At 43.8% G+C, this 20,005-nt stretch overlaps 1 protein-coding gene across 1 annotated transcript in view; it reads left to right on the top strand.

Annotated features, from left to right (window-relative positions):
• LOC124017319 (cytoplasmic dynein 2 heavy chain 1-like) overlaps positions 1–20,005 on the top strand; it is a gene marked incomplete at its 3' end in the record, with an annotated part of 103,285 nt that overhangs the window by 15,788 nt on the left and 67,492 nt on the right. Inside the window, exons 18-34 of the mRNA XM_046332573.1 lie at positions 984–1,111; positions 1,190–1,305; positions 2,900–3,027; positions 4,187–4,336; positions 4,619–4,824; positions 5,691–5,846; positions 6,066–6,180; positions 7,577–7,906; positions 8,254–8,322; positions 8,566–8,720; positions 8,822–8,954; positions 9,564–9,681; positions 9,816–9,928; positions 10,046–10,159; positions 12,412–12,562; positions 13,854–14,059; positions 16,802–16,984. Of these exons, the coding sequence (XP_046188529.1) occupies positions 984–1,111; positions 1,190–1,305; positions 2,900–3,027; positions 4,187–4,336; positions 4,619–4,824; positions 5,691–5,846; positions 6,066–6,180; positions 7,577–7,906; positions 8,254–8,322; positions 8,566–8,720; positions 8,822–8,954; positions 9,564–9,681; positions 9,816–9,928; positions 10,046–10,159; positions 12,412–12,562; positions 13,854–14,059; positions 16,802–16,984 (2,571 nt within the window). The remainder of the gene's footprint in view (positions 1–983; positions 1,112–1,189; positions 1,306–2,899; positions 3,028–4,186; positions 4,337–4,618; positions 4,825–5,690; positions 5,847–6,065; positions 6,181–7,576; positions 7,907–8,253; positions 8,323–8,565; positions 8,721–8,821; positions 8,955–9,563; positions 9,682–9,815; positions 9,929–10,045; positions 10,160–12,411; positions 12,563–13,853; positions 14,060–16,801; positions 16,985–20,005) is intronic.

Here is a 20,005-nt window from a genome sequence, read left to right as displayed (position 1 = left end):
CTGTCTCTCTGTCTCTATAATATCTGTAATATCTGTCTGTGTATATAATGTCTGTCTGCGTATATAATGTTTGTCTGTGTATATAATGTATCTAATGTCTGTCTGTGTATATAATGTCTGTCTGTGTATATAATGTATATAATGTCTCTGTTTATATCATGTCTGTAATGTCTATCTCTGTATATCATTTTTAATTTATGTTTGTGTGTATAATGTCTATCTGTGTGTATAATGTTTGTAATGTCTGTCTGTGTATAATGTGTGTATAATGTTTGTAATGTCTGTCTGTGTATGTAATGTCTGTGTTTGTAATGTCTAATGTACAGTGAGTTTTCAAAACATTAGGAACACCTTTTTAATATTGAGTTGCACCCCCCTTTGCCCTCAACTTCCTCAGTTTGTTGGGGCATGGACTCTACAAGGTGTTCCACAGGGATGCTGGACCATGTTGATTGCAATGTTTCCCAAATTTGTTTTAGGTTGGCTGGATTTGCTTTGGGTGGTGGACCATTCTTATTACACACAGGAAACTGTTGAGCGTGAAAAACCCAGCAGCGTTGCAGTTCTTGACACAAACCGGTGCACCTGGCACCTACTACCATACCCCGTTCAAAGGCATTTAAATATTTTGTCTTGCCCATTCACCCTCTGAATGACACACTTACACAATACATGTCTCAATTGTCTCAAGGTTTACAAATCCTACTTATTTTCCACCATAATTTGCAAATAAATTCATAAAAAATCCTACAATGTGATTTTTTGGGATTTTTTTTCTCATTTTGTCTGTCATAGTTGAAGTCTCCCTATGATGAAAATTACAGGCCTGTGTCATCTTATTAAGTGGGAGAACTTACACAATTGGTGGCTGACTAAATACTTTTTTCCCCCACTGTATGTCTGCATGCTGCATGTCTGCACTCTGAATCTCTGAGACGTGTGATCTATACTAGCATATATCTATCTTTGTGTTCTCTCTGTAGGAGTGGGTGGTGCTGGGCCAGGTTGACATGGACGTGTTGGTGGAGAAGCAGCTATCGTCTGTCCAGGACTGGGAGAGGAACTTCAAGGCCTTGAAGGCCAGAGGGAAGGAGTCAGAACGCCTGTCCAGGTACACAGCCGCCCACAGGCCACATAGCTTCCATTGATCTGTTGCAGTCGTGGTAAAAGCCGTTTTTGTCTCTTTCAGTCTGGAGAAGGTTGACTGTATCACAGTGAACTGTGAGCCAGTGAAGGCAGTGATTGATGACCTCATCCAGAGACTGTTTGACACCCTGCTGATGTCCCTCAGAAAGTCCATACAAGGTAAAGCCTGGATTTACACTTGAATGTATATATGCAAATCTCCCAGTGAGATCAATGTATGATTGTTGATGTGTCTTTTGTGCAGAGGGGCTTTACGACAGTTTAGTTCATATGTGACATGTCTCCTCTCCCCCCCTCCAGGCCATACCCTAGACATAGACAGTTTAGTTCATATGTAACATGTTTCCTCTCCCCCCCTCCAGGCCATACCCTAGACATAGACAGTTTAGTTCATATGTAACATGTTTCCTCTCCCCCCTCCAGGCCATACCCTAGACATAGACAGTTTAGTTCATATGTAACATGTTTCCTCTCCCCCCTCCAGGCCATACCCTAGACATAGACAGTTTAGTTCATATGTAACATGTTTCCTCTCCCCCTCCAGGCCATACCTAGACATAGACAGTTTTGTAACAGGTGCTTTAGACAGTTTAGTCCCCCTCCAGGCCATATAGACATAGACAGTTTAGTTCATATTAACATGTTTCCTCTCCCCCTCCAGGCCATCCAGGCCATATGTTTCCTCTCCCCCTCCAGGCCATATCCTAGACATAGACAGTTTAGTTCATATGTAACATGTTTCCTCTCCCCCTTCCTAGACATAGACAGTTTAGTTCATATGTAACATGTTTCCTCTCCCCCTCCAGGCCATACCCTAGACATAGACAGTTTAGTTCATATGTAACATGTTTCCTCTCCCCTCCAGGCCATCCTAGACATAGACAGTTTAGTTCATATGTTTAGTTCATATGTAACATGTTTCCTCTCCCCCTCCAGGCCATATCCTAGACATAGACAGTTTAGTTCATATGTAACATGTTTCCTCTCCCCCTCCAGGCCATACCCTAGACATAGACAGTTTAGTTCATATGTAACATGTTTCCTCTCCCCCTCCAGGCCATATCCTAGACATAGACAGTTTAGTTCATATGTAACATGTTTCCTCTCCCCCCTCCAGGCCATACCCTAGACATAGACAGTTTAGTTCATATGTAACATGTTTCCTCTCCCCCTCCAGGCCATACCCTAGACATAGACAGTTTAGTTCATATGTAACATGTTTCCTCTCCCCCTCCAGGCCATATCCTAGACATAGACAGTTTAGTTCATATGCCATGTTTCCTCTCCCCCTCCAGGCCATACCCTAGACATAGACAGTTTAGTTCATATGTAACATGTTAGACATAGACAGTTTAGTTCATATGTAACATGTTTCCTCTCCCCCTCCAGGCCATATCCTAGACATAGACAGTTTAGTTCATATGTAACATGTTTCCTCTCCCCCCTCCAGGCCATATCCTAGACATAGACAGTTTAGTTCATATGTAACATGTTTCCTCTCCCCCCTCCAGGCCATACCCTAGACATAGACAGTTTAGTTCATATGTAACATGTTTCCTCTCCCCCTCCAGGCCATATCCTAGACATAGACAGTTTAGTTCATATGTAACATGTTTCCTCTCCCCCCTCCAGGCCATACCCTAGACATAGACAGTTTAGTTCATATGTAACATGTTTCCTCTCCCCCTCCAGGCCATATCCTAGACATAGACAGTTTAGTTCATATGTAACATGTTTCCTCTCCCCCCTCCAGGCCATACCCTAGACATAGACAGTTTTGTGACTGGGGCCATGGAGACGTTGTCCTCTCGTCCAGAGAGTATTGATGAGATAGGAGAGGCCAATGCCAGACACAGCCAGATACAGGCCCGCAAACCAGACGTAAGAATCTCACTCTGAGGGACTCAACAATACTTAAAGGTCCTGAACAGTCATTCTGAAAAGTACTTTTTTCTCTCTTGGCTAAGTGCCAGGAAGTTTGAAATGACAGGCTGAGTGGGCGGGGAGCTTATATTTATGAATTTCGAAACATCTACTGTGTGTCAAGTAATTTGCATGCAGTGACCAGTGTTGCAGTAAAATCATCTCAAGCTAATTTGGTGATGCACAAAGCAACTCAAACAACATTGAAATTGCACCAATGAAATCATACAAAAAAAATACATCTCCCGTTTGGCATGTCTCACGTGATGCGGTTCACGGCAGCTGACACCCTACAGTAACATTTTGGCATCAGTGGAGTAGCTATCTAGCTATATAAACAACGCCTCTCTGCAAACACAAACACGGCTTCTCTGATGTTGGTTACAAGGCGGTACTTATTTAAATAAGGTAAAGAGTATATCGTGTTAAAATTGGTGTATTAAAATCTAAGTTTAGGAGATGTCTTGTCCCCTGAATAATGAATCCTAGTGGTTTACATGGGGGAGGGGACCAGTAACTGTGATCAAAGGTTATCAATGAAGAAGCAGCAGTCATTTTTCATACTTTCATCTGGTTTCCTTCAGATATCAGCAATTTTCATGAAAAACATTATTTTTAACTGTTCATGACCGTTAATATTCAATCACTTCTACCACAGTTCTTTCAATCACTTCTACCACAGTTATTTCAATCACTTCTACCACAGTTCTTTCAATCACTTCTACCACAGTGCTTTCAATCACTTCTACCACGGTTCTTTCAATTACTTCTACCACAGTGCTTTCAATCACTTCTACCACGGTTCTTTCAATTACTTCTACCACAGTTCTTTCAATTACTTCTACCACAGTTCTTTCAATTACTTCTACCACAGTTCTTTCAATCACTTCTACCACAGTTCTTTCAATCACTTCTACCACAGTTCTTTCAATGACTTCTACCACAGTTCTTTCAATCACTTCTACCACAGTTATTTCAATCACTTCTACCACAGTTATTTCAATCACTTCTACCACAGTTCTTTCAATTACTTCTACCACAGTTCTTTCAATCACTTCTACCACAGTTCTTTAAAGTTGTCTGAGCATTGCTGTAATGTTTGTGTGATGTTGTGTAGATCCTGCTCCAGTTCCAGGCGGCGCAGGAGAAGAACCGTCTGCTAAGGGCCGTAGCAGGAGGCGGTCTGGATTCCCTGTCCTCCCTCAGGGCCAAGTGGGACAAACTAGAGATGATGATGGAGAGCCACCAGCTGATGATCAAAGAGCAGGTACACACACACACACACACACACACACACACACACACACACACACACACACACACACACACACACACACACACACACACACACACACACACACACACACACACACACACACACACACACACACACACACACACACACACACACACACACACACACACACACACACACACACACACACACACACACACACACACACACGAGAGAACGCACATGCACACTTTTGCAAACACCCTTGGACAAAAAACACAGATGCTCCTTCTCTCATTTCTCCCTCTCCTCTAGGTCGAGGTGATGCGTAGTAATGCTGAGAGTCGTGTCCAGGCCTACAGGCTGGAGCTGGACAGGTTCAGGGCTCGCTGGGACCAGCTGAAGCCCAGAGACGAGGTCATAGAGACAGGAGACCAGGCAGCCCTGCTGGCCTCTGTCCAAACCATCAGAGACAAGAGACAGGAGTTCCAGGAGCTGGAGGTCACACGCACACGCCTGCTGTAGGTTACACGCACGCACGCACGCACGCCTGCTGTAGGTTACACACACACACACACACACACACACACACACACACACACACACACACACACACACACACACACACACACACACACACACACACACACACACACACACACACACACACACACACACACACACACACACACACGCCTGCTGTAGGTTACACACACACACACACACACACACGCACACGCACACGCACACGCCTGCTGTAGGTTACACACACACACACACACACACACACACACACACACACACACACACACACACACACACACACACACACACACACACACACACACACACACACACACACACACACGCCTGCTGTAGGTTACACACACACACACACACGCCTGCTGTAGGTTACACACCACACACACACACGCCTGCTGTAGGTTACACACACACACACCACGCACACGCCTGCTGTAGGTTACACACACACCACACCACACACACACACGCACACGCCTGCTGTAGGTTGTACACACACACCACAACACACACACACACACCACACACACACACACACACACACGCACACACCTGCTGTAGGTTACACGCACGCACACACACACACACACACACACACACACACACACACACACACACACACACACACACACACACACACACACACACACACACACACACACACACACACACACACACACACACACACACACACACACACACACACACACACACACACGCCTGCTGTAGGTTGTACACACACACCTCACCACAACACACACCACACCACACCACACACACACGGCAAGTCAACTGTACTTTCAATCATTCTGTTTTCTGTGTACTAATGAGTGTCTCTTCTCAGTGAGGACTGTCGTCACTTTGAGCTGGAGGCTCCAGACTTCTCCCTGGCGGAGGAGACCATCAGAGACATGGAGGAGTATGGACAGATGTGGTCTCTGTATGAGGACTGGCAGGAGGGCTTCCAGGAGAAGGCCAAGGAGGACTGGATCACATTCAGGTTAGGAGTCTGACATCAGATAGGTTTCAGGGAAGGTTTGGGTTTAGATTTGATATGGTCATTTCTGCCTCGTTTTGCCTTCGCTGGCTGAGTGGTTGAATAAACTGTGTGTGTGTGTGTGTGTGTGTGTGTGTGTGTGTGTGTGTGTGTGTGTGTGTGTGTGTGTGTGTGTGTGTGTGTGTGTGTGTGTGTGTGTGTGTGTGTGTGTGTGTTTTGCAGGAGTAAGACCTACGTGTTTGAGGAGTTCCTGTTTGCGTGGCAGGACAGACTGAGGAAGCTTGAGCAGCACACCAGCATGTCTGTCAAACTACAGAGAGAAGTTGACAAGTACAAGGTGAGGGAGGGAGGGAGAATGTGTTCTGTGTGTGTTTGTAGAGTCTGGTTCTGGTGTGTTTGTAGAGTCTGGTTCTGGTGTTAAGGTGTGTTTGTAGAGTCTGGTTCTGGTGTTAAGGTGTGTTTGTAGAGTCTGGTTCTGGTGTGTTCTGTGTGTGTTTGTAGAGTCTGGTTCTGGTGTTAAGGTGTGTTTGTAGAGTCTGGTTCTGGTGTTAAGGTGTGTTTGTAGAGTCTGGTTCTGGTGTTAAGGTGTGTTTGTAGAGTCTGGTTCTGGTGTTAAGGTGTGTTCTGTGTGTGTTTGTAGAGTCTGGTTCTGGTGTTAAGGTGTGTTTGTAGAGTCTGGTTCTGGTGTTAGAGTGTGTTCTGTGTGTGTTTGTAGAGTCTGGTTCAGGTGTTAAGGTGTGTTTGTAGAGTCTGGTTCTGGTGTTAAGGTGTGTTCTGGTGTGTTTGTAGAGTCTGGTTCAGGTGTTAAGGTGTGTTTGTAGAGTCTGGTTCTGGTGTGTTTGTAGAGTCTGGTTCTGGTGTTAAGTTGTGTTTGTAGAGTCTGGTTCTGGTGTTAAGGTGTGTTCTATATGTGTTTGTAGAGTCTGGTTCTGGTGTGTTTGTAGAGTCTGGTTCTGGTGTTAAGTTGTGTTTGTAGAGTCTGGTTCTGGTGTTAAGGTGTGTTTGTAGAGTCTGGTTCTGGTGTGTTTGTAGAGTCTGGTTCTGGTGTTAAGGTGTGTTCTGTATGTGTTTGTAGAGTGTGGTTCCGGTGTTAAGGTGTGTTCTGTATGTGTTTGTAGAGTCTGGTTCTGGTGTTAAGGTGTGTTCTGTATGTGTTTGTAGAGTCTGGTTCCGGTGTTAAGGTGTGTTCTGTATGCGTTTGTAGAGTCTGGTTCTGGTGTTAAGGTGTGTTCTGTATGTGTTTGTAGAGTCTGGTTCCGGTGTTATGGTGTGTTCTGTATGTGTTTGTAGAGTCTGGTTCTGGTGTGTTTGTAGAGTCTGGTTCTGGTGTTAAGGTGTGTTCTGTATGTGTTTGTAGAGTGTGGTTCCGGTGTTAAGGTGTGTTCTGTATGTGTTTGTAGAGTCTGGTTCTGGTGTTAAGGTGTGTTCTGTATGTGTTTGTAGAGTCTGGTTCTGGTGTGTTTGTAGAGTCTGGTTCTGGTGTTAAGGTGTGTTCTGTATGTGTTTGTAGAGTCTGGTTCTGGTGTTACGGTGTGTTCTGTATGTGTTTGTAGAGTCTGGTTCTGGTGTTAAGGTGTGTTCTGTATGTGTTTGTAGAGTGGTTCTGGTGTTAAGGTGTGTTCTGTATGTGTTTGTAGAGTGTGGTTCCGGTGTTAAGGTGTGTTAAGGTGTGTTCTGTATGTGTTTGTAGAATGTGGTTCCGGTGTTAAGGTGTGTTCTGTATGTGTTTGTAGAGTCTGGTTCCGGTGTTAAAGTACGTGCGAGGGGAGCACCTATCCCAGGACCACTGGTTGGATCTATTCAGACTGTTGGGTCTTCCTAAAGGCACCACCCTGGAGAGACTGACCTTCTGGGATCTGCTCAGTGTGTCTGACACCATCACAGACCGAGCCCTTGAGCTCAAGGACCTGAACAGCAGGGCCCAGGCGGAGGTGACCATCAGAGAGGCTCTCAGGGAGCTGGACCTGTGGGGGGCCGGAGCTGCCTTCACCCTCACTGAGTATACAGACAGCACTGGACACACACTCACACTCATCAAGGACTGGAAAGACATGGTCAACCAGGTAAGGGACAATACAATAGTTGATGCAGTAGACTGCTGACATACACACACACACACACACACTACCGGACACACTCACATTACCGGGGACACACTCACATTACCGGGGACACACTCACATTACCGGGGACACACTCACATTACCGGGGACACACTCACATTACCGGGGACACACTCACATTACCGGGGACACACTCACATTACCGGGGACACACTCACATTACCGGGGACACACTCACATTACCGGGGACACACTCACATTACCGGGGACACACTCACTACCAAAAAAACATGCGCGCACACACACACTCACTACCGGACAGACTAACCTCATCTCGTCCCATACAGGTTGGTGATAACCGCTGTCTGCTGCAGTCTCTGAAGGACTCTCCGTACTACCGTGGCTTCCAGGACAAGGTGAGTCTTTAGACTTACTCACAACTGAAAGCACAGCGTCTTTAAAAGTAGCTGCTTTACCTAGTGTTACCGTGTGTGTCCAGGTCAGTCTGTGGGAGGTGCGTCTGTCTGATCTAGATGAGTACCTGGTCAGTCTTTACCTAGTGTTACCGTGTGTGTCCAGGTCAGTCTGTGGGAGGTGCGTCTGTCTGATCTAGAGGAGTACCTGGTCAGTATTTACCTAGTGTTACCGTGTGTGTCCAGGTCAGTCTGTGGGAGGTGCGTCTGTCTGATCTAGATGAGTACCTGGTCAGTCTGAATGCCATCCAGAGGCGTTGGGTCTACCTGGAGCCCATCTTCGGACGGGGGGCTCTACCCAGGGAACAAGCCCGTTTCAAACGGGTTGACGAGGACTTCAGGTACGCCTTTCCCTCCCTGCCTGTGTGTGTGGCTCTGCTTTCTTTCTGGTCCATTGTCCATGTTGTACTGTGTGTGTTTCTAAGCTGTGTGTGTTTGTCAGGTCCATTTTGGCTGATGTCCAGAGAGACAACAGGGTGACGTCTCTGAGCTCTCGGGCTGGCATCAGAAACTCCCTCATTACCATCTTAGACCAGCTCCAGCGTTGCCAGAAATCACTCAACGAGTTCCTAGAGGTACTGAAGGATCAAATACCAACCAGAGATCAGTACATCTGTACTTCAATTGATTCGTCATTCAGTACTAATCCAAAGATGGATGTTATACGTCCTCACTAATCATAATGAAACATACACTGAGTGTGCAAAACAGTAACCCCTTCCTAATATTGAGTTGCACCCCCCTTTCCCTCAGAACTTCCTCAGTTTGTCGGGGCATGGACTCTACAAGGTGTTGAAAGCGTTCCACAGGGATGCTGGCCCATGTTGACTCCAATGCTTCCCACAGTTGTGTCAAGTTGTCTGGATGTCCTTTAGGTGGTGGACCATTCTTCATACACACAGAACTGTTGAGCGTGAAAAACCCAGCAGCGTTGCAGTTCTTGACTCAAACCGGTGTGCCTGGCACCTACTACCATATCCTGTTCAAAGGCACTTAAATCAAAGGCACACATACAAGGCTTAAAACTCCTCCCCTTCATCTACACTGATTGAAGAGGATTTAACAAGTAACATGAATAAGGGGTCATAGCTTTCACCTGGATTCACCTGGTCAGGCTGTCATGGAAATAGCAGGTGTTCATAATGTTTTTGTACACTCAGTGTAGAAGTGTCTGTCCTCTGTAGGAGAAGCGTTCTGCTTTCCCGCGGTTCTACTTCATTGGAGACGATGACCTGCTGGAGATTCTGGGCCAGGCCACCAACCCCACTGTGATACAGTCACACCTCAAGAAGCTGTTTGCTGGTACACACCTACACACACACCCACACAAGCTCACACCCAAATCCCAAGGTCAATACAGTAACAACTAAATAAGCTGTCCCCTGGTTAAACTCATGTGTCTGTAATGACAGCGGATATAACTGTGTTCTCTGTAGGCATCGACAGTGTGGACTTTGACGGGGACTGCCAGCACATCGTGGCCATGCGTTCTCTAGAGGGAGAGGTGGTGGCCCTCAGAAACCTCATACGTATCTCCAACAGCGTAGAGGTAGGGGATTGGAGAGGTCAAAGGGCAGGGGGTAGAGGGTAGGGGGTACCTCAATCACACAACTCGATTATTACACACACCTCAATTATATAGCTTAATAACGTGTGTGTTTTCCAGGTGTGGCTGGGTGAGCTGTCTGCTGAGATGAAGGAGACTCTGAAGCAGCTGTTGTATGAGTGTGTCTCAGCGGGGGGGAAAGGACAGGTGGACCCGTCCTGCTACCCCTCTCAGGTACGATTCATTACTCATTGATGCTGTCCGACTCTTCTCTTGTTTTTCCTGTCTGAATCCTGTCTGACAACTTTCTGAATCCTGTCTGACAACTTTCTGAATCCTGTCTGACAACTTCCTGAATCCTGTCTGACTCCTGTCCAGATTGACTCATGTATGAGTCCTGTCTGACTCTAGTCTAACTGGTGTAACTCCTGTCTGACTCCAGTCTAACTGGTGTAACTCCTGTCTGACTCCAGTCTAACTGGTGTAACTCCTGTCTGACTCCAGTCTAACTGGTGTAACTCCTGTCTGACTCCAGTCTAACTGGTGTAACTCCTGTCTGACTCTAGTCTAACTGGTGTAACTCCTGTCTGACTCTAGTCTAACTGGTGTAACTCCTGTCTGACTCCAGTCTAACTGGTGTAACTCCTGTCTGACTCCAGTCTAACTGGTGTAACTCCTGTCTGACTCTAGTCTAACTGGTGTAACTCCTGTCTGACTCTAGTCTAACTGGTGTAACTCCTGTCTGACTCCAGTCTAACTGGTGTAACTCCTGTCTGACTCCAGTCTAACTGGTGTAACTCCTGTCTGACTCCAGTCTAACTGGTGTAACTCCTGTCTGACTCCAGTCTAACTGGTGTAACTCCTGTCTGACTCCAGTCTAACTGGTGTAACTCCTGTCTGACTCCAGTCTAACTGGTGTAACTCCTGTCTACTCCAGTCTAACTGGTGTAACTCCTGTCTGACTCCAGTCTAACTGGTGTAACTCCTGTCTGACTCCAGTCTAACTGGTGTAACTCCTGTCTGACTCCAGTCTAACTGGTGTAACTCCTGTCTGACTCCAGTCTAACTGGTGTAACTCCTGTTTGACTCCTGCCTGACTCCTGTATGACTCCTGTATGACTCCTGTATAACTCCTGTATAACTCCTGTTTGACTCCTGTATGACTCCTGCCTGACTCCTGTATAACTCCTGATTGACTCATGTATGAGTCCTGTATAACTCCTGTTTGACTCCTGTATGACTCCTGCCTGACTCCTGTATGACTCCTGCCTGACTCCTGTATAACTCCTGTTTGACTCCTGTATGACTCCTGCCTGACTCCTGTATGACTCCTGTCTGACTCCTGTATAACTCCTGTATGACTCCTGCCTGACTCCTGTATAACTCCTGATTGACTCATGTATGAGTCGTGTATAACTCCAGTTTGACTCCTGATTGACTCCAGTCTGAGTCCTGTAAATCTCCTGTCTGACTCCTGTGTTTCCTGGTGTAAATCCTGTGTAACTCCTGTCTGATTCCTAATCGGCTCCTGTCTGACTCCCTTCTGACTCCTGTGTCTCCTGGTGTAGATCCTGTGTAACTCCTGTCGACATCCAATCGACCCCTGATTGACTCCTGTATAATATCTGTCTGACTCCTGTATATCCTGGTCCAGAGCCTGTGTAATATCTGTCTGACTCCTGTATCTCCTGGTCTAGAGCCTGTGTAATATCTGTCTGACTCCTGATTGATTCCTGTCTGACTCCTGTATATCCTGGTCTAGAGCCTGTATAATATCTGTCTGACTCCTGTATATCCTGGTCTAGAGCCTGTGTAATATCTGTCTGACTCCTGTATATCCTGGTCTAGAGCCTGTGTAATATCTGTCTGACTCCTGATTGATTCCTGTCTGACTCCTGTATATCCTGGTCTAGAGCCTGTATAATATCTGTCTGACTCCTGTATATCCTGGTCTAGAGCCTGTGTAATATCTGTCTGACTCCTGTATATCCTGGTCTAGAGCCTGTGTAATATCTGTCTGACTCCTGATTGATTCCTGTCTGACTCCTGTATATCCTGGTCCAGAGCCTGTGTAATATCTGTCTGACTCCTGTATATCCTGGTCCAGAGCCTGTGTAATATCTGTCTGACTCGTGATTGATTCCTGTCTGACTCCTGTATATCCTGGTCCAGAGCCTGTGTAATATCTGTCTGACTCGTGATTGATTCCTGTCTGACTCCTGTATATCCTGGTCCAGAGCCTGTGTAATATCTGTCTGACTCGTGATTGATTCCTGTCTGACTCCTGTATATCCTGGTCCAGAGCCTGTGTAATTTCTGTCTGACTCCTGTATATCCTGGTCCAGAGCCTGTGTAATATCTGTCTGACTCCTGTATATCCTGGTCCAGAGCCTGTGTAATATCTGTCTGACTCCTGTATCTCCTGGTGTAGATCCAGTGCAACTCCTGTCTGACTCCTGTGTGGCTCTTGTTGTCTCCGGGTATAGATCCTGTGCTTGGCAGAGCAGATCCAGTTCACTGAGGAGGTGGAGAGTGGTCTGAGAAACAGCAGTCTGCAGCAGCTGGAGGTGGAGCTCACCGCTAAGCTAGAGCACTACACCAGCGTAGACACCAGCTCTGAGGAGACGGGAAACACAGGTCTCTGTGTGGTTGCTTGTTGTTACAGTGGCTGATTTGGGAGCGGTAGCCTAGTGGTTAGAGCGTTGGGCCAGTAACCGAACAAGGCCCCTGAACAAGGCAGTTAATCCACTGTTCCTAGGCTGTCATTGTAACTGATAAGAAGTTTGAAGGTTCCAGTAACTGACTTGCCAAGTTCAATGAAGGTCAGATAACCAGTACATGTGTGTGTCTCCCCAGCTCCCCAGGCTAAAGTGGTCAGATAACCAGTACATGTGTGTGTCTCCCGGCTGGGGAGGAGAAGCTCTCTGACTGAGGGAGAGGTCACGGTGATGTGGGGACCGGCAGGCTCTCTGACAGGGGGAGGTCACGGTGGTGTAGGGACCGGCTGACTGAGGGAGAGGTCACGGTGATGTGGGGACAGGCTGGGGGGGGCTCTCTGACTGAGGGGAGAGGTCACGGTGATGTGGGGACCGGCTGGGGGGAGAAGCTCTCTGACAGAGGGAGATCACAGTGATGTGGGGACCGGCTGGGGGACTCTGACTGAGGGGAGGTCACAGTGATGTGGGGACCGGCTGGGGGAGAAGCTCTCTGACTGAGGGAGAGGTCACGGTGATGTGGGGACCGGCTGGGGGAGAAGCTCTCTGACTGAGGGAGAGGTCACAGTGATGTGGGGACCGGCTGGGGGAGAAGCTCTGACTGAGGGAGAGGTCACGGTGATGTGGGGACCGGCTGGGGGGAAGCTCTCTGACTGAGGGAGAGATCACAGTGATGTGGGGACTGGCTGGGGGAGAAGCTCTCTGACTGAGGGAGAGGTCACGGTGATGTGGGGACCGGCTGGGGGGGAGAAGCTCTCTGACTGAGGGAGAGGTCACGGTGATGTGGGGACCGGCTGGGGGGGAGAAGCTCTCTGACTGAGGGAGAGGTCACGGTGATGTGGGGACCGGCTGGGGGGGAGAAGCTCTCTGACTGAGGGAGAGGTCACGGTGATGTGGGGAGAAGCTCTCTGACTGAGGGAGAGGTCACGGTGATGTGGGGACCGGCTGGGGGGGAGAAGCTCTCTGACTGAGAGGCCACAAAGCTCTGCTCACAGCACTAATGCCTAAGCATTAGATACAGTCCTGGGGGAGACATGACAAGGGACATATCTAAAAGGATCTTATCAATACCGTTAGCATTATCAACAACCACATGGCCTGAGCATGAAAGACTGGACCTACATAGCTCTAATCAGAATCTGTGCACTATATTGCTAATAGTGAGCCATTTTGAGAGACAGGGTCTGTGCTGATAGTATTCTTCTCCCTTATAGAGTCAAGTGTGTTGCAGCTGAAGCTGAAGGCTCTGATCCTGGACATCATCCATAACATCAGTGTGGTGAAGCAGCTGTGTGAGGCGGGGGTGAGCAGCCCTGACTCCTGGGCCTGGAGGAAACAGCTCCGGTTCTACCTCAACAACGACAAATGCTGCTCCATACAGATGGTTGACGCTCACTTCAGCTACACATACGAGTACCAGGTACAAAAACCTCTACACAGATATACAGTACCAGTCAAACGTTTGGACACAGCAACTCATTCAAGGTTTTATTTGTATTTTTTACCATTTTCTATATTGTAGAATAATAGTGAAGAATCAAAACTATGTAATAATTCATATGGAAACATGTGGTAAAAAGTGTTAAAACAAATTCAAATAGATTTGAGATTTGAGATTGTTCAAAGTAGCCACCTTTGCCTTGATTACAGCTTTGCACACTTTTGGCATTCTCTCAACCAGCTTCTTGAGGTAGTCACCTGGAATGCACTTCAATTAACAGGTGTTAATTTGTTGATTTGTGGAATTTCTTTCCTTCTTAATGCGCCTTAGCTAATCAGTTGTGTTGTGACAAGGTAGGGGTGGTATACAGAAGATAGCCCTATTTGGTAAAAGACCAAGTTGATATTATGGCAAGAACAGCTCAAATAAGCAAAGAGAAATGACAGTCCATCATTACATTAAGACATGAAGGTCTGTCAATATGGAACATTTCAAGAACTTTGAAAGTTTCTTCAAGTACAGTCCCAAAAACCATTGTGCGCTATGATGATGCTGTCTCTTGAGGACCGCCAAAGGAAAGGAAGACCCAGAGTTACTTCTGCTGCAGAGGAGAACTTCATTAGTTACCAGCCTCAGAAATTGCAGCTCAAATAAATGCTACACAGAGTTCAAGTAACAGACACATCTCAACATCAACTGTTCAGAGGAGACTGCGTGAATCAGGCCTTCATGGCCGAATTGCTGCAAAGAAACCACTACTAGAGGAAACCAATCAGAAGAAGAGACTTGCTTTGGCCAAGAAACACGAGCAATGGACATTAGACCGTTGGAAATCTGTCCTTTGGTCTGATGAATCCAAATGTCAGATTTTAGGTTGTGAAATGCAGTGTAGGTGAACAGATGATCTCCGCATGTGTGGTTCCCACGGTGAAGCATGGAGGAGGAGGTGTGATGGTGTGGGGGTGCTTTGCTGGTGACACTGCCAGTGATTTATTTAGAATTCAAAGCACCCTTAACCAGCATAGCTACCACAGCATTCTGCAGTGATACGCCATAACATCTGGTTTGCGCTTAGTGGGTCTATAATTTGTTTTTGAACAATAGGACAATGAGCCAACACACACCTCCAGGCTGTGTAAGGGCTATTTGACCAAGAAGGAGAGTGATGGTGTGCTGCATCAGATTTTACATCATTTATTTCACCTTTATTTAACCAGGTAGGCCAGTTGAGAACAAGTTCTCATTTACAACTGCGACCTGGTCAAGATAAAGCAAAGCAGTGTGACAAAAACAACACAGAGTTACACATGGAGTTAACAATCGTACAATCAATAACACAATAGGAAAATCTGTACACAGTGTGTGCAAATGAAGTAAGGAGGTAAGGCAATAAATAGGCAATAAATAGGCCAATAGTGGAAAAGTAATTACAATTTAGCAATTTACACTGGAGTGATATCTGTGCAGATGATGATGTGCAAGTAGAAATACTGGTGTGCAAAAGAGCAGAAAAACAAATATGGGGATGAGGTAGGTAGGTGTTTGGATGGGCTATGTACAGATGGATGACCTGGCCTCCACAATCACCCAACCTCAACTCAATTCAGATGGTTTGGGATGAGTTGGACCGCAGAGTGAAGAAAAATCAGCCAACAAGTGCTCAGCATATGTGGGAACTCCAACCAGACGGTTGGAAAAGCATTCCAGGTGAAGGTGGTTGAGAGAATGCCAAGTGTTTGCAAAGCCTGTCATCATGGCAAAGGGTGGCTACTTTAAAGAATCTCAAATGTAGAATATAGTAAAAATAAAGAAAAACCCTTGAATGAGGAGGTGTGCCCAAATTTTTGACTGGTACTTTACTTCTGACCACTTCATCTACACACACCTGTACAGGTCTAAATGAGATTTCTACACACTCCAGTACCAGGCAACAGTTAACTAGTTAAACTACAGCGCTGTACAGTACTGCACCAGTAGAGGGAGACCTTCACCCAGAGATGAGGACACCTCTGAATGACTCCATTAGCCCTGCTACACTGTGTGTTCTGCAGTCTCTCTGCAGAGTCTGCCTCAACACACTATCATCCCCTCTCTCTCTCCCTGTCACTCCCTCCATCCCCTCTCTCTCTCTCTCTCTCTCTCTCTCTCTCTCTCTCTCTCTCCATCCCCTCCCCTCTCTCTCTCTCCCTTGTCACTCTCTCCATCCCCTCCTCTCTCACTCTCTCTCTCTCCCTGTCACTCTCTCCATCCCCTCTCTCTCTCTCTCTCTCTCTCTCTCTCTCTCTCTCTCTCTCTCTCTCTCTCCCTGTCACTCTCTCCATCCCCTCCTCTCTCCATCCCTCCATCCCCTCCTCTCTCTATCTCTCCATCCCTCCATCCCCTCCTCCCTCCATCCCCATCCTCTCTCTCTCCATCCCTCCATCCCCTCTCTCTCTCCATCCCTCCATCCCCATCCCTCCATCCCCTCCTCTCTCTCTCCATCCCTCCATCCCCTCCTCTCTCTATCTCTCCATCCCTCCATCCCCTCCTCTCTCTATCTCTCCATCCCTCCATCCCCTCCTCTCTCTCTCTCTCTCTCTCTCTCCATCCCTCCATCCCCTCCTCTCTCTCTCTCTCCATCCCCTCCATCCCCTCCTCTCTCTCTCTCTCTCTCCATCCCCCCATCCCCTCCTCTCTCTATCTCTCCATCCCTCCATCCCCTCCTCTCTCTATCTCTCCCAGGGTAATGCGGCTAAGCTGGTCCACACCCCCCTGACTGATAAGTGTTATCTGACACTGACCCAGGCCATGATGATGGGTTTGGGAGGAAACCCCTACGGCCCTGCCGGCACCGGCAAGACTGAGTCAGTCAAAGCCCTGGGGGGCCTGTTCGGAAGACAAGTACTGGTCTTCAACTGTGATGAGGTACAACACACACACAAGACTGAGTCAGTCAAAGCCCTGGGGGGCCTGTTCGGAAGACAAGTACTGGTCTTCAACTGTGATGAGGTACAACACACACACACAAGACTGAGTCAGTCAAAGCCCTGGGGGGCCTGTTCGGAAGACAAGTACTGGTCTTCAACTGTGATGAGGTACAACACACACACACGCACGCACAAACAGACACGTTAGAAAAACTCAGAAATGTAACAAAGTGAATTGTATTTTTTGGAAAAGCTAATTTCAAGAAAGGATGGATAAATAAATAAAGGAAGAATAAATAAATGAATAAAGTATAGATAGATAAATACAGGATGGATGGATAAATAAATAAAGGATGAATAAATAAATAAAGTATAGATAGATAAATACAGGATGGATAAATAAATAAAGTATAGATAGATAAATACAGGATGGATAAATAAATAAAGGATGAATAAAGTATAGATAGATAAATACAGGATGGATGGATAAATAAATAAAGGCTGAATAAATAAATAAAGTATAGATAGATAAATACAGGATGGATAAAGTATAGATAGATAAATACAGGATGGATAAAGTATAGATAGATAAATACAGGATGGATGGATAAATAAATAAAGGATGAATAAATAAATAAAGTATAGATAGATAAATACAGGATGGATAAAGTATAGATAGATAAATACAGGATGGATGGATAAATAAATAAAGGATGAATAAATAAATAAAGTATAGATAGATAAATACAGGATGGATAAATAAATAAAGTATAGATAGATAAATACAGGATGGATAAATAAATAAAGGATGAATAAATAAATAAAGTATAGATAGATAAATACAGGATGGATAAATAAATAAAGTATAGATAGATAAATACAGGATGGATAAATAAATAAAGGATGGATAAATAAATAAAGTATAGATAGATAAATACAGGATGGATAAATAAATAAAGGATGAATAAATAAATAAAGTATAGATAGATAAATACAGGATGGATAAATAAATAAAGTATAGATAGATAAATACAGGATGGATAAATAAATAAAAAGGATGGATAAATAAATAAAGTATAGATAGATAAATACAGGATGGATAAAGTATAGATAGATAAATACAGGATGGATAAAGTATAGATAGATAAATACAGGATGGATGGATAAATAAATAAAGGCTGAATAAATAAATAAAGTATAGATAGATAAATACAGGATGGATAAATAAATAAAGTATAGATAGATAAATACAGGATGGATAAATAAATAAAGGATGAATAAAGTATAGATAGATAAATACAGGATGGATGGATAAATAAATAAAGGCTGAATAAATAAATAAAGTATAGATAGATAAATACAGGATGGATAAAGTATAGATAGATAAATACAGGATGGATGGATAAATAAATAAAGGATGAATAAATAAATAAAGTATAGATAGATAAATACAGGATGGATAAAATAAATAAAAAGGATGGATGGATAAATAAATAAAGGATGAATAAATAAATAAAGTATAGATAGATAAATACAGGATGGATAAAGTATAGATAGATAAATACAGGATGGATAAATAAATAAAGTATAGATAGATAAATACAGGATGGATAAAGTATAGATAGATAAATACAGGATGGATAAAGTATAGATAGATAAATACAGGATGGATAAAGTATAGATAGATAAATACAGGATGGATAAAGTATAGATAGATAAATACAGATAGATAAATACAGGATGGATGGATAAATAAATAAAGGATGAATAAATAAATAAAGTATAGATAGATAAATACAGGATGGATAAATAAATAAAGTATAGATAGATAAATACAGGATGGATAAAGTATAGATAGATAAATACAGGATGGATAAAGTATAGATAGATAAATACAGGAGGATGGATAAATAAATAAAGTATAGATAGATAAATACAGGATGAATAAAGTATAGATAGATAAATACAGGATGGATAAATAAATAAAGTATAGATAGATAAATACAGGATGGATAAAGTATAGATAGATAAATACAGGATGAATAAAGTATAGATAGATAAATACAGGATGGATAAAGTATAGATAGATAAATACAGGATGGATAAATAAATAAAGTATAGATAGATAAATACAGGATGGATAAAGTATAGATAGATAAATAAAGGATGGATAAAGTATAGATAGATAAATACAGGATGGATGGATAAATAAATAAAGGATGAATAAATAAATAAAGTATAGATAGATAAATACAGGATGGATAAATAAATAAAGTATAGATAGATAAATACAGGATGGATAAAGTATAGATAGATAAATAAAGGATGGATAAAGTATAGATAGATAAATACAGGATGGATGGATAAATAAATAAAGGATGAATAAATAAATAAAGTATAGATAGATAAATACAGGATGGATAGATAAATAAATAAAGGATGAATAAATAAATAAAGTATAGATAGATAAATACAGGATGGATAGATAAATAAATAAAGGATGAATAAATAAATAAAGTATAGATAGATAAATACAGGATGGATAGATAAATAAATAAAGGATGAATAAATAAATAAAGTATAGATAGATAAATACAGGATGGATAAAGTATAGATAGATAAATACAGGATGGATGGATAAATAAAGTATAGATAGATAAATACAGGATGGATGGATAAATAAAGTATAGATAGATAAATACAGGATGGATAAATAAATAAAGTATAGATAGATAAATACAGGATGGATAAATAAATAAAGTATAGATAGATAAATACAGGATGAATAAAGTATAGATAGATAAATACAGGATGGATGGATAAATAAAGTATAGATAGATAAATACAGGATGGATGGATAAATAAAGTATAGATAGATAAATACAGGATGGATGGATAAATAAAGTATAGATAGATAAATACAGGATGGATGGATAAATAAAGTATAGATAGATAAATACAGGATGGATGGATAAATAAAGTATAGATAGATAAATACAGGATGGATAAATAAATAAAG

The sequence above is a fragment of the Oncorhynchus gorbuscha genome, unplaced genomic scaffold, assembly GCF_021184085.1.
Source record: "Oncorhynchus gorbuscha isolate QuinsamMale2020 ecotype Even-year unplaced genomic scaffold, OgorEven_v1.0 Un_scaffold_178:::fragment_2:::debris, whole genome shotgun sequence".
In the NCBI taxonomy this organism is placed as follows: Eukaryota; Metazoa; Chordata; class Actinopteri; order Salmoniformes; family Salmonidae; genus Oncorhynchus; species Oncorhynchus gorbuscha.
This window is presented reverse-complemented; position numbering and strand designations above follow the sequence as displayed.